This window comes from Carassius auratus, chromosome 36 (genome assembly GCF_003368295.1).
Source record: "Carassius auratus strain Wakin chromosome 36, ASM336829v1, whole genome shotgun sequence".
Classification (NCBI taxonomy): domain Eukaryota; kingdom Metazoa; phylum Chordata; class Actinopteri; order Cypriniformes; family Cyprinidae; genus Carassius; species Carassius auratus.
The window spans coordinates 16,664,576-16,679,239 of NC_039278.1; the positions used below are offsets into that span (position 1 = coordinate 16,664,576).

Below are 14,664 nucleotides of genomic sequence, written 5' to 3' on the forward strand. Positions count from 1 at the left end.
AAGAGTAAAGAAATAAAGTTCAGTCATTAATGCATCGAGCCACAGGGTGTATTCAGAGACACAGTCTGCCAGCAGCCGAGACCTCATCCCTGCCAGTGTATATGATGCTCTCTGCCATCTCCTCGTGCTCACATTAAGCGTCATCTTTATTCAGCAAGCACTTCCACGTTAAACGAAGAGAGCCGTAAAAAACGTTTAAAGACCCCAAAACAGCACAGATGCCCTTGTTTCCACGTGAATGGAGTTGAACAGGTCCTGCCAGCACTCGAGGCACAAGAGCCATCTGCTTCACGGATGCCTTCCGTTAAACAATTTTTATTGCCCGGTGATACATACACAGTCAAACATAGCATTCATACAGTGGTAGGAAATCCCTTCCGTCAACAAAACCATCAATCATGAAAACAATAAACACCAGAAGTGTCAAGCATCAGATTACTAACTACACGACCACTTGGCTCTGCAACCAGGATAGCAGGTCAATACCGGTACATCTTTTAATGTACATTCAATTTTTTGTGACGCCAATTATATTCACTTAAAAATTAAAATCACCTTGTTTTGTACATTCCACTTGCGCCTGTGTCTTTTGCAGCTTCTCGTACATAACGTGTAGTCATGAGGTGCTAGTTCTAATTTAAAACATGCTTCTACATGATATGATCTTGTTTAGGGATCTGTGCCTTTATGCATACAGACATCTGACTGCTAAGTAGTCATTGTGTTTTTCAGCAATAGTGTGCACCCTTCATTTACAGAGAATTAAGGTCTGGGAAAATTCTGCAGAAATTAAAAAATATCCTTTTTTTGGGGGGGGACTTTTCACATTTTGAAGTTGAAGGTATCTAATATTTTGATACTTCATTTCCATGATCTAAATATTTTTACAAATGAAAAATGTTTTCCTTTCCTCATTATGATTATATATTAAAATTTCAATAATGTCGCTTATCGCAATTATTTCAGGAGCAAATTATCGCACAACAAAAAGTTGTTATCGTGACAGGCCTATTGGCTGACATATACACAGATTTCTTAGTAATTAAAGCTGTCTGGATTTGGTGACACTCAGACTAATGCTGTTGAAATGGAGCAGATGGAGGCGGATGAGACCCTCGAGACCCCTACGGTGCCTGTGCTTATCTCTCGTCTCAGACAGTCTGGTGTTCATGCAGCATCGCAAAAATCCAATCAAAAATCTATAACTGTGAATCACACACGAGATGAGGCCTTTTTAAAAATGTCAATATAGTTTATAGATTTTTTTTTTTGTATATAACTTTTTTTTTGTACTTCGAGGTAAATAACAATTTTATTATTTATTTATTTACAATTATCTTTTATTTTAAGCTATACTAACACTAGGATGAATACAATTTGAGTACCATGCAACAACCATAGAAAATAATGTAGACGCCTTTTTTTGGTTTATAAAAATTAAACTACGTGAAACAACATTAAACAACATTACAAAGACATTTATAAACATTTAAACATTTGTTCATTTTTATATTTTTCATTTCTGTAAATTATTCTGATTTGTGTCTGTTCTCTGACATTATTTTCTGTGGTGAGAAACATGCATGCCGTCAATAAATCTTACGCTGGATTTCATTTAAAGTATTCTTCTAAATAAATAGACTTTGCCTAAATAGAAAAACGGTATCATTGTGACATGTGGTGAGATTATACATGCAAATACGCAATTTGCATTTGCTAAACAACCGAGAAATTTATCAAAAATGAAGGAAATGGTCCAACCATGAAACAAAAACCAGCAAGATCTGCTCTTCTACTAATACCTGTCATACAACATTTGTCCACTAACATTCAAACTAACACCCCACACGTCATTTCCTCTGAACAAGCACAGGCAAATATTGTTCTGGTCAAGTGAATCAGTGGAATCAGTAGCTGTAAGCCTCAGCTCTTAAGAGATTTTAACACATTATGTGCATGTTTTTAGAAGTGATAAAGCTTGTAAGCATAAGCTACCTTAAGGAATATCTCACCAGGTCGAGCGAAGAAGCTATTTGCGAGATTAACCACCAAAAAAGATATAAAATAATCTTTAAGAGGACTTACTCTGAACGCCGCCGAGCTTCCATGCCATCTGGTAAGAAGAGCTTGATGGTCGACACTATACAGCCATGAGTGACTAAAAACAAAAGAAACATGAATAAGGGATGCATGACTGAAAAAATATTTAATAAAAAAAACTTTTAAACAAAGCTACAGGTTAACACAAACAGGAACAGGCCATGTGAGGCCGTCTAAGAAGCTCACATGTCTTAAAAAAAAAAGAGTGTTTTATGATAAATAAATAAAAATATCCAGAGACTGATAAGAATTCCTGATGCTCCGATGAGACGCAGCCAACTTGTGCTCCATTAACCCAAAGACTTAAACACACAACATCCAAATGTGACAGGAACCAAGTTTCCAAAGAAATCTGGAATCTACTTTCAATACCTCACCAGTTAAAATTAGGGATGCACGATAATATCGGCACAACATCGGTATCGGCCGATAAAAGCTTAAAATGACCATTATCGGTATCGGCCGATATGAATATTTCTGCCGATGAGCCAAACCGATATTCTCCAAGTGAAATAATTGACCTGTTTTTCAGATGTGAATGTCTGTCTACATTTGTAAAATAATAAATTTATGGTAGAATCAATACAGAAGAGATACATGGATTTATCTTCAGTAAAATTAAAGTTTAAATATATCAGTATATATTTGTAAATATATCAGTATATATTTGTATATATATCGATATCGGTATCGGCATCGGCCAAAATTATTTAGAAAATATCGGCATATCGAATATCGGCCAAAATCCAATATCGTGCATCCCTAGTTAAAATACAGGTTTTCCTGTTCATATGTACTTTCGTTTTGTTATGAAGTATTATTTGCCTTCATTTGCTCTAAAGGGTAAGTTCCTTTGCATGTGTATGTGATTGTGAAAGTGTCCCATTGCATATACTTGAGTTACGACACATTTAGAGCAACAACCGGTCAGCGCTCTTGGGTTTCAAAAGCCCGTCTCTGCATTACAGCATATGACAAAAGTGCAGTATGTAATAATGTAACAGGCTGCCTTTCTTTTGCATTTAGAAATGCGAGTGGAACTTCACTGGAAACTTCCAGGTTTATATGTTGTTACTTTCAATTTATCGTTCAAATGATGTGCTTTTTGTTTCAGGAAATTCGAATGATAAATGTCGTCTTGATGCTCTTTCATGGGACGCAAGCGATAGATCGCTGTATAAACGCCTCAGTTCAAACATCATCATCATCTCTTCCTCTTTACGACTAGTTTGAATGCAAAATAAACATGAATGAACATATCATGCGTCATCTAATCGCTAAATCAGTGTTTCAAACATGGAAAGACGGCAATAAAACAACTTGCAAACAAAATATCACACAGCATTTCATTTCCCTCGGACAGGTCATCAGTACATCTCTATTAATAATATAATAAGGGTTAATGATACGATCAAACTCTTATCGCGAAATGCGTAATTTTATTTCACAATAACTATATATATCACAAAATAGTTATGTTTGTTTATAATAAGGTTTTTTTTTTTACATACATTTTTTTTATACAATATGATTTTCAACATTGTCACCAGAGCCAATATCACACAAAATAAAACTAAAATACAAGCCTAAAAAACTATTTTTATAATAAAATAATTTAAACAAAAATTTAACTTTTATATATTACAATACATAATATTCTTCATAATATTAATAATATTCTAAAATCTTAATGTATTATATATATAAAAAAATAAAAATAAAGCAGAGTTTCATATCTAGAAAGGAACATTTACACATCCACACTTGCATTACATATAAACACATTATGATTATCGCTGCTAACACCGACAGGCTTTCCTCACCTTTCCGGGTGTTCTCCGTCACATCCACCCCAAACTGAATGATGTCACCGGAGAGCACCTCACAGGGAGGGCTCTCCTCCGACCCCCGGCTCAGACGCTGGCTGTTGATGAAGGTGCCATTGCTGCTCTTGGTGTCCTGGAGATAGAACTGAGAAGAGAGGAGAGACCCAAAGATTAGCAATGCGTCAAAAACAGCACTACACTGAAGAGCGCAGAACAAACGTCCTGGCCTCAAGACAGCGATGCTTAAAAAGAGGAAGTACTTGCAATGACCACGAGGTGAAACAATCAACTACATTTAATGCAGGGCAAAGAGTTTATAGAGGTCGAAAGGTTCACTTTTACAATACAAGTTAGAAGAACGCATTCTTAAGGCAACAGCGAAACATAAAACCTTTACTTTAACTAGACTGGTAAAATTATACACTTAGTGCCTTAGTTCTGTTATCGTTAAACTAATAAAACATTTTAGCCAATGAAAAAAAAATTTTAAATTACAAAAAATATTACATTTAAAATTTAAAAAAAGCTTAACAAAATGGCAAAAGCACAATGACATTACTAAAACTGAAACTACACGAATACAAAAAATATAAAATTAGAACCGCTGCATTTAACTGAAATAAGTTTAAGTCCTAAAATTACTAACAGATAAAAATTAACACTATATAAAAAATGTAAATAACAAATACTGTCCTTTACGTGTTGACGGCAAGCTCTCGACTCATTTACTAAACCACATGATCGGTTTGAGGTACGCACATATAAAATAAATAAATAAATAAAAACATCGAGTGGCATTGAGCCGTCATGAATTGTAATTGTTTGGTGTACTCTGTTGAACTCCCTCGCTCAGCTGGATGAATAGACTCACTGTCAAACACAAATCTAGTATGAGTGACATTCATTATCTCCACTCAACACCAGCATCCCACGCCAGGCGTCACATGTGGGCATCGCTGCTAACAGGTTCATCAGGTTAAGCCAGAGGATGAACGCTGTCTCTTTCAATGCACCCAGATCAAGCTTATGCCTTGATAAGACCCACAAACCTGACTTTGAGGAAACCGCTCATGCTTCCTTTTTTTACAAGCATTTTACCTCACATTATGCTACTGATTGGTCATATAATCGAGCCAGTCACATCCTCCATCATAGCGAAGTGATATCTGTGTTTGTCTTGCGTGTAATTTGGCATGAAGACGGCATGACATTGGTGATGCATCTGTTCATAAGCAACCAGCTCATTTAGAAAATACACAGATTAGCTCATGTGCATAGAGAATTAGGCCAGAAACAATGCATGCACAGGCAGATCTGCGTCTGGTTCACATGAGCTCAAGGTTTGATATGCCACATTTAGCGGGATGTTACATACAGTGCTTCAACTTTCCTTAGTGACTTAAAATAAAAACTGAACTAGTAAGTGTACAAGCAAACGAGAAAAAAATGGAGAAACAAATGATACAGCGTATTCCCTCCTATTTCCGCTTGCTAACAGTTGTGCTGACTGTATTCTGAGGTTATTGTGGTGGCAGATCTCTTATGTTTTACATTTGTTCTATTTTCTGAAAGCCCAAAATGTTAATGTCACTCATGCATAAGCAGGAACTGAGTTAAGGTGAGATTAATGAAACATGACGAAATTGGATAGGCAGCACTACATGATAGCAATATTATAAGCAAAAAGACTAGCCTAATATTTTATACTTCTATTAAATATTAACAAACTATCTTCTGATATGTTACGAATTATTTAATGAACGTATAAATGCATGTAATATTATAAAATACAACTGAATTAGTTTTAAGCTAATGCAGGGATTCCCAAACATGTTTGCCAGCAAAATCCCTTATTTATGACTAAATATTTTCATCAAATAATAATAATTTAACAATGTTCTGGCTTCTCTGATGTTGGTTAATGATCATGTGGCATGAAGGTAACAAATAGGTAAATTTATTATTGAAACGGTTTTATTTTAATAATTAAAAATGATTATTATTGATATTATTAGGGTTTCATGACGTGGTCAAAAAATATATTTAGTCATATATTAGTTTTGAACTGCAACAACAACAAAAATTATTTTATTAAATTTACTCAAATCTATTGCAACTGTAATAATTCAACTGTAATTTAAAATAGAAATAGAGTATTATTTTGTTTCAGATGAACTTCAAACTACTTTACAATTCTTTTTTTTCCACAAGCCATACTTCATGTATGATCCCTAAGCTATGATTATATAGTCAAGCCTTTATTTATCAACAGCTGGTGTGTTAAATATTGATTAAATATGCTGGGACACCTCACTAATGCACCTGCATGTGTCACAGTGACTGTCAAGAGGCTACTACACAGTGGGTGAGTGAAATACAGAAGAGGGAACGAGAGAGGGCTGATTTTACTGTCAGGGATTCACCCCCACATCCCAACGTCAAGGAGCACATTAGCATCCCCAAAGAGAATCGGCACGGACACTAGGCTTCTGCCTCTAACACAAATCTGACTTGAACTTATTCAGCACATCTCTAACAGATGCCAGTGCTCCTGAGAACAGCGTGAAGGTCATCAATCCTCCTAGAAGAAATCTCTTTATATTCTACCTAACTGAGTCCATGTGCAGACTGGAACTATTTTGAGTTCAGGTTTTATATAAGCTGTAGAGAAAGGCAGTATTACACTGGGTAGAGAAGATTTGTGCAATTAACACTTCCAACAATGATAATTAAAAGGAATCATGGGAAAGGAGGAGGCGGAGCATCAACTAGAATGGTTTAATCAAGAGATTTCTACACTAGTTGGAAGGTTACACCTGTTTAGGGAGCTGTCAGATACAAGACAACTAATACAGTAATGCATATGCAATATCAACAAATTAAATACAAATGTCTTAATATTTGCCTTCAACTATTTCTCAAAATAAACCATATGTTTTTCACAAAGATGGTTTTATTTCAGCTAGTTGCATTTAGATTTTGTTGAGCTCAATCAGTTCTTCTGTTTTCTAGTCAAAGTAGTAGAAAACCTCACATCATACGGTCAGTGTAAGTCTCCTTTAGTCATTTCAGCCAATAGACATTTGACAATGGATTAAAAAATAAATGTGTAAAATAAAAATACTTATACTTTAGATGACAAAGTATTTTTCACAAATAAATATTGAATAAAAATATAATTAAAAAGTAAAAAAAGTAATAAAGCCGGAGTAACACTCATTTGACATACAGCAAACAGAGAAAATTACATTAATATTATTAATGTCGTATTTGCTTAATGCTGACGCAAAAGAGAAAGTATTATAATGATTGCCTTTCTATTACTAATAATATATAAGCAATCATTATAATACTTTCTGTATATATTAATTCATTGGTTTACTGGTTCTATCTCATTATTAGACAGACTTTTATCCATATAAAAGGATAAACAGTAAATCAAAGGGAGAATGTGAGCTGTTCAGGTGCAGCGATCTAGTGCCATCAAAATAAAAGTCCCCCTTGAACACATCGGCCAAGCATAAAACTTATCGGCCGATGCCGATATTTGAAAAATGCCAAACATAGGCCGATATATCGGTCGACCACTACAATAAAGTACCTTTCGGTAAGAACCTGGAAAGCTTAAATATTCTCCTTCATGCTGGAAATGTGATGCATGTAAACGCTACTTTAACACAGTAAACGGGTGTAAAACTGCTTGCAAGTAAAACTGAATTAAGAAAAAAATCTCTTAAATCTCACTATAATCAGATAAAGTGCCAGTTTTCTCAGACCCAGTGGAGATTTAAAATTCCCTACTGACTACAGAATGTCTCGAGCCTAAGTGTGGTTTAATATTTCAAAAGGCTTTTAGTCTTAGAAGAAAAAATAAACTATATATTGTCATTTTAAAATGACAAGGACAGATTATGTTTATTAATTTAAGTCCATTTTACTCTAAAATCATTAACTAAAATGAACTAAAATGCCACTAATTTAAAATGGACTACTGAACTTCCAAGCTGTAACAGAAACTTAAACCAAATATTCAAACATTTTAGTTGAGTATTAAATTACAATGAATAAAAGAAAGCAATGGCATATTCACAATTGAACATTATGACCAGCATGTGCATTATTGCTGATATTTTTTTTTTTTATTAACTGATAAATTAAATGCTTTTCTTTAACATAAGTGCAATAATATATTGCAGCGCCGTTTGTTTCCAACAACTAAATGAAAATATTCAATGTATTCTTTTTTTTAATCTTCATTTTGCTAAACAAAAACAAATGAATAACTTTAACAAATAAACTACAAATAATACTTAATAATAGGCATACTTGTCATGAGGTCAAGTTCATCATAACATGCATTGAGAAGGGTTTGATCCTCATGGAAGATATATGCCCGTTAAATAGCATAAATTTTAACAGGGATTGATATAAAAGCTACAAATAAGGAGATCACAGAGTGTGTTTAGTTACTTAGAAACCAAATGAAGTATGTAGGTATTTTAGTGATCACCAGCAAGTGGCTTGGAAGAAAACACGAGGATTTGTAAAAAAAAAATCCAGTGTAGTTTCTTAAAATAGGGATTTATACGTGTTTGAAATATAAAATGTAGTATGAGCGTCTTATCTCCGTACCAATGGATTAAAAGGGTGAATAAACTCGACTCAGTTTTAAGTTTACAGCACTGAAGATGTCAGAGCTTTCTGTGGCGTTGAAAACTTCACATTTAAGAGATTATGACAGCATGGATTTACATAGATAACATATGATCCAATTAAGATGTCTCACATCTAATATTATTAATTCTGTTGACAAGATCTCATTAGATAACAGCGCTCGCACAAGAGATTTTTCCAAATAGAGCCCGACGATTTGTTACCGGTTGTCTGTGGCATTGAATGTGTGTGCAGATATTAAACAATTGCAGCAGAGATTTGATATCTCTACGAGAGCGGTCTGAAATATTAGAAACCTTGCTGAAACAGACACTACATCATGTAAGCTTGTCAATGAAACAAATTAATATCTGCAACTAATACGGTGAATGAGCTAGTTCGCTATAAAGAACATGCTGAGAGTGTACTTTCAACTCCAAGACATACATATTAATAACATCATATAGCAGGATTAGAAAACACTTGAAGAGAAAACTAAATGTAATAAAAGCTGTAAGACACTTACAGAACAGTAAATATCTCATGCACATCCAGAAGCAGCAGCAAAAAGTAGAATGTATTTATTCTGAGACATATTACATATGTAGGACCAATGCAATATTTTTTCTAGTTAATAGCTTAAATGAAAATAAAAAATTTCCAAGCAATGTATAAATGATCCACATCGCATTACATGTGTGAACTCTTCTCTGCTGTTTCCATGGCATCAGATAAAGACACGTTTGAAACAGATCACAAGGAGGGCCAATCCTACAGATGTAAACAACCTTATTATGATACATGAATAGCGGATATTTATAGAGTTGCCAGGTAGAACTCAGAGGTCACTTTAAGAGCTCTTTTTAATTTAGACTTTGAGCAGATGATATTTACATTTTAATATTAGTATTTACATACAGATATACTAAGCATCACCTTAAACTAATAAACCTAGTGATATACGAATACCAAGATAACAGATCGTCCAGAACTCATGTGACTTACTGATCTAGACCGATCTCTTGCATCATCATGATGCCGATGTATAGTGGTATCATTGTTCATCGCAATACTTACGTTCAAAATGATGTTCAAATGGATCTTACAAATTCAGAGAGTGAATCTGCGTTTCATTCAGATATGTTTTATGTACTAGTAATTAAAAACTACTCATGCTGCATCTTTGTTTGGATCATGATTAAAATCCAGTGGTTGCCTCTAATTTTAAAGGGAAAGTGCACAGACTAAGCCTTAAGTTCGTTCATATTAAGAAATGTATTTTATTTGTGTAGTTGTTTCAATTGGGGTTTGTTTTAAAATTTCTATTTAGTTTTGTTATATTTCAATTTCACAAAGAAACGTGCAGCAGAAGCCTAATAAAACAACACTTCGCATTTATTGTATAATGTCTTCAATCTCATTTTGTTAATTTAAAAAAAACGTGAAAAAAATCGAATCGTGAAATCAAAATCTTGAATAGTGAGTTGAATGAATCGTTCCTGCTATGGGTTATGGACTCATATTTTGGCCAGAAGTTACAATTTAAAGTTAAAATGCCTAATTTTTTTTTACAAACAGACATCTTTTCACTGCACAAGACATTAACTGATGGACTGGAGTGGTGTGGATTACTTGTGGATTATTGTTATGTTTTTATCAACTGTTTGGACTCTCATTGTGACGGCACCCATTCACTGCAGAGCATCCATTGCTGAGCAAGTGATGGAATACTAGATTTCTCCTACATAAAGAAACAAACTCATCTTCATCTTGGATGCCCTGGGGGTGAGGACATTATCAGCATAGATTTTTGATAAAAATTCCCTTCAAGTACATGCTTCTGGTTGTTCATGTCAAATATTAAAAAAAATATTTTACTTCTCCCAAATTTAACTAAACATACAGAAGTTTAGCATGAACACGTGTAACTGAAGCAAAACGTTTTTCATTACAGAAGGATGGTGGAAATATATATTTGAATATAATACATGAATAGTAGATAAAATTAATAACCATTTTGCAAAGACCTACTTGGTCAGCAGTAAATTGAATATAATTGTTCCATTCAAAGTGCATTGAGAGCGAGTATGTGAGCGAAGCGACGTAATTTTGTCTGGAGCTATGAGTGGATTTTTTGAAAGTCGTTGAGGTTTTCACTTGCTCTGAAAACGCTCTGCTATCGCTCCGTCACGAGCACAAATTATGCCAACTCATGCATTAAACATAATTAGAGATGAGTGTGCGAGGTTAAAGCATGTTGTAAGTTGTACAGTTTGTTAATCTCCGCTCGAAAGTAAGGAAACTTGCTGCTACATTGCTGCACATGGACAGAGCACACAAGCTTGCACATAATGTAGTCTACAGATTGTGCCATACATTCAGAAATAAAGAAAAACTAAAAATTAACAGCATATTCTCTCGGTTTCTGAAGGGACTACCCTCAGCTTTGCCATAGTAGAAAGAGACGTTTTTGAGAGCAGTCAGTTAATCATTTAATGTGGACTTGGGCTAACTGTAGTGTTCCAACAAACCATGTTAAAACTATTCTTCTAGTATTATACATGTATTTTCCGTTTAATATAATTTCTGAACAAAACTGATTTTTCAAGCATAGTGAAAGTCTAATGAGCTGATGATCTGAATCAGGTGTGTTAAAGAGAGAAGTGTGAAATATGCAGAGCTGGGGGCACGAGGAGTGGAAATAAGGACAGCTGATCTAAATGAAGTGTTCTTAATAGCAATGCTTTTGTGATCACAGAGGTTTATTAAGCAATTAGAATTTATTTTATTTAAAGGCTATTATAATTTATTTTATTCTAACTTTTATATTTCTTTATTGAAATGTGAGGTTTAACTTTTTATTAATCTTTTTCAAAGTTTAATTTGAACATTTACATTAGATATCTCAATCTTGAATGCTATTAAACTGTTGTCAGTCAAGTTGTCATCTAAAATCCGGACATCACTAGTAATGTTATTGTTTTAGTGATTATGCAAACAAAAAGTCATTTTATTTGTTGTTTTGGTTAAGTGATTTCTGTGCATGAACTTTTTTGACACCTCCAGCACATTATAACAAAACCGTGATAATACTGGTAACCGTGATAATTTGTTCACTTTAATCGAGATAAGAAATTTTCATACCATTACATCCCTAGTCAATGAATTGATCTGAATGGGATCAAAAGCTTCTCTGCAGAAGATTTAGATTGGTTCAGATTGCATGTACAAAATACATTAAACAGGAAAAGACCCAAAATTAAATTCTGTCTGATATTGTATGAGTCTGTTACAAAGTATCCAGGCACTGCACATTAAGGCTTACAGATATTCAGGTTGAATCATTTATTGATCAGCCTGAAATGTAATGCAACACAATACAAGATCAAAGCAAACCTGGGCATTCACAAATTCTAATCCTGAAGGAAACACAATGAGGGGATGTATATTGGAAACACACTGGCTCCATTCTCTTCCGTGTCATTTTGCCAAGAAATAGCAGTGTCAGAGCTTCTTGCAATCAACCAGACACTCACTCTATTAGCGGCCGTGCGGCTTTGATTGATGTCTATAAATACAGGCAACATACTCGGGCACAAAGTTACAATCGCCACCTTTTCAGCAATGCCCACATTTATAGTACAGAGCCTCACAAAGCCAGTGGACAGGTGGTGATATTGGCACCGTTTCACATTATGCCAACTATTGGCTGGCCCAGTTTAGGTAGCTTCATCTTGGCACATCTTTCTGACAGAAACTATGCCAACAGAGCAAAGTCTCTTCAGATCATTACTGCATACATATAAGCGGTGGAACAGTTCAACTTATGGTACGGTTTCTGAAGGGTTAATCACCTCACCTGTTTTTTTTCTAGCGACCAGCACTCCCTTAATTCAAACACCACACCTTAATCTACATGACTGGAGTTAGCAACCATAGCTGCAATTATTTCACAACTCCAAAGAAATTATTCCCCAGAGTGATGGCAAAACTTCAGTGCATCAGATACTTCCTCTTTAAAAGGCACACCGCCAGTCGCACAGAAAACCTCTTTATGCATGCAAACTGTACGAACAACAAATAAAGAAATACTAATGTTACACACAGCCACCTAAAACCTCTAAACAAAAGAAAATCACTCAAAGCAACCGTGAGGGAGAAAACTATTTTTGACCTAATACGATGTGCACTTGCACTGTCAAAATGTGTCATCTGAAATTAGAACTCAGTGAATCACTAAACCAAAACTCACAATAGCACGTTCCTGGATTATTTAAATAATAATACGTTCCTGGAAAAGCAGAGCCACACTAGTGCATGTACCTGGCAGCTAAAAACCTCGGACATCCAATTTCACAAGCCAGAACAGAATTAAGAGATGTCGTTTTCAGCATTGACACACGGAGCATAGAGATGCCAAAGCAATATTTTACTCCTGTTTAACAGACCCAGCAATGTCATGAGTGAAAGTCTCAAATTGTTCATCTGCTGCTATAAAAATGTTCTATCACATTTCATGAGAGATGCAGCCCTCTACATTGCATGACGTCTAATATTAGCCAATGTGCTTCAGTTTCACTCTCTGTCAAGCGATCTGTGCTATTTTTCAGTTCATCTCAATGGATGCGCAGCGCACCTGTATTTGATGTATCTTAAACTCTAGTGTGTAGGCAGACGACTCGCCGTTAATTTGGCACATACACACAGAGTGGGAAAGAGAAAACTGATGCGCTCCATGTGAACTATATTCTTTGTTGTATTTTCCTGTCAAATTAACGCCGTTCCTCTGGAATTCTTCAGCTTTTAAGAACTTCCAGGCTTTCCTGTAGTAGGCGGAACTAATGTGCAAACGGCAATCTCATTGGCCGGTAGATTATATTATTATCCCTGTATTGATTTCAGCAAATCAGTTCAAGGGAACACATACAACTGGATTAATATTCATCAATCATGCAGCCTTGTTTTCTAATTTTTAAGCAACTTTATTAATTATATATGGTTTATAAACATTATTTTAAACATTATGCACTTATTTCATTACGCTTTGAAGAAACGTCCACAATATTTTGAGTTATGTGCCCTCTTGCAGGCTCAGGAGAGAGGCCAAAAGCATTTTCCCCCTAACTGGAATTATGCCTTTTAAATTTGAATATAATTGAAATTGATCATATCTAAGTAGAAAATTTTAACATAGTTTTTAATTCATTTTGACAGCCCTACTACATGTAAAGGCAAACAATCACATCTTATCTGTCTAATGCCACATGAACATCAAAATTTTATATTATTATAAAATAACTTCTCATTTAATTAAAATACAAAAAAAAAACATTTCATAACACTTTCTTGCTGAGATTCCCCAAACTGTAAAATATTTTAAATTCATACAAATTTATCTCTGTAATTTTCAAGCACTCAATTACTTATTTTATTATTATTCATACAAATTAATTATACTATTATAACAAAAAATAATAAAGTGCAAACACTTGGGTCTGTCTCGTGATATTTTGCCGTTCAATACAATGGCATTCAGACATTAACTGAAAGGTAACACTTTCTAATAAGTTATAGTAATGAAATATGCCTGTTTTTCACTTAAAAGGGTCGATAACAAAATTGTTAATAATGGCTATAACTTGCTTGAAGAACGTCAAGTGTAAACAAACATTTAATTTGGAAGTGTAAAACACCCAGATTCAACTTTCTAAAGAAATATATACAAACTTTAGGGGTTTCGGTTAAAAAAACACCCATTTGTTGCTTGATTTTTCTTAATTCTGTAATTTCATTCATTCTTGGAAAAAAACAAAAGGAAAATTGGGACTTTAAATTAGTTAAACTTAGACATTAAGTTCTCTTTCTAACAATGATATATGGCACTTGAAGCTGACTGCTAGAATAGGTCTGAAAAACAAAGAAAAGGTGTAGGTGTGTCAGGCACCCCCAAAAAATGTTCTAAGTCTTTAAGGGTTAACATTAGTTAACCTGAAACTAACAATGCAAAACAGATGTATTACATTTAGACTACTTTCATTTAATTTCAACATTACATTATGATTAAAATCAAGTTTTATCTGTAAAC

The 14,664-nt window shown here is 34.3% G+C and overlaps 1 protein-coding gene across 5 annotated transcripts in view; it reads right to left on the bottom strand.

Moving 5' to 3' along the window:
- LOC113055440 (sarcolemmal membrane-associated protein-like) overlaps positions 1-14,664 on the bottom strand; it is a 48,568-nt gene that overhangs the window by 32,257 nt on the left and 1,647 nt on the right. For all 5 annotated transcript variants that reach the window (XM_026221754.1, XM_026221751.1, XM_026221752.1 and 2 more), the window contains exons 2-3: positions 3,924-4,071; positions 2,086-2,158 (exon numbers count right to left, since the gene is read on the bottom strand). In XM_026221754.1, the coding sequence (XP_026077539.1) occupies positions 2,086-2,158; positions 3,924-4,071 (221 nt within the window). The remainder of the gene's footprint in view (positions 1-2,085; positions 2,159-3,923; positions 4,072-14,664) is intronic.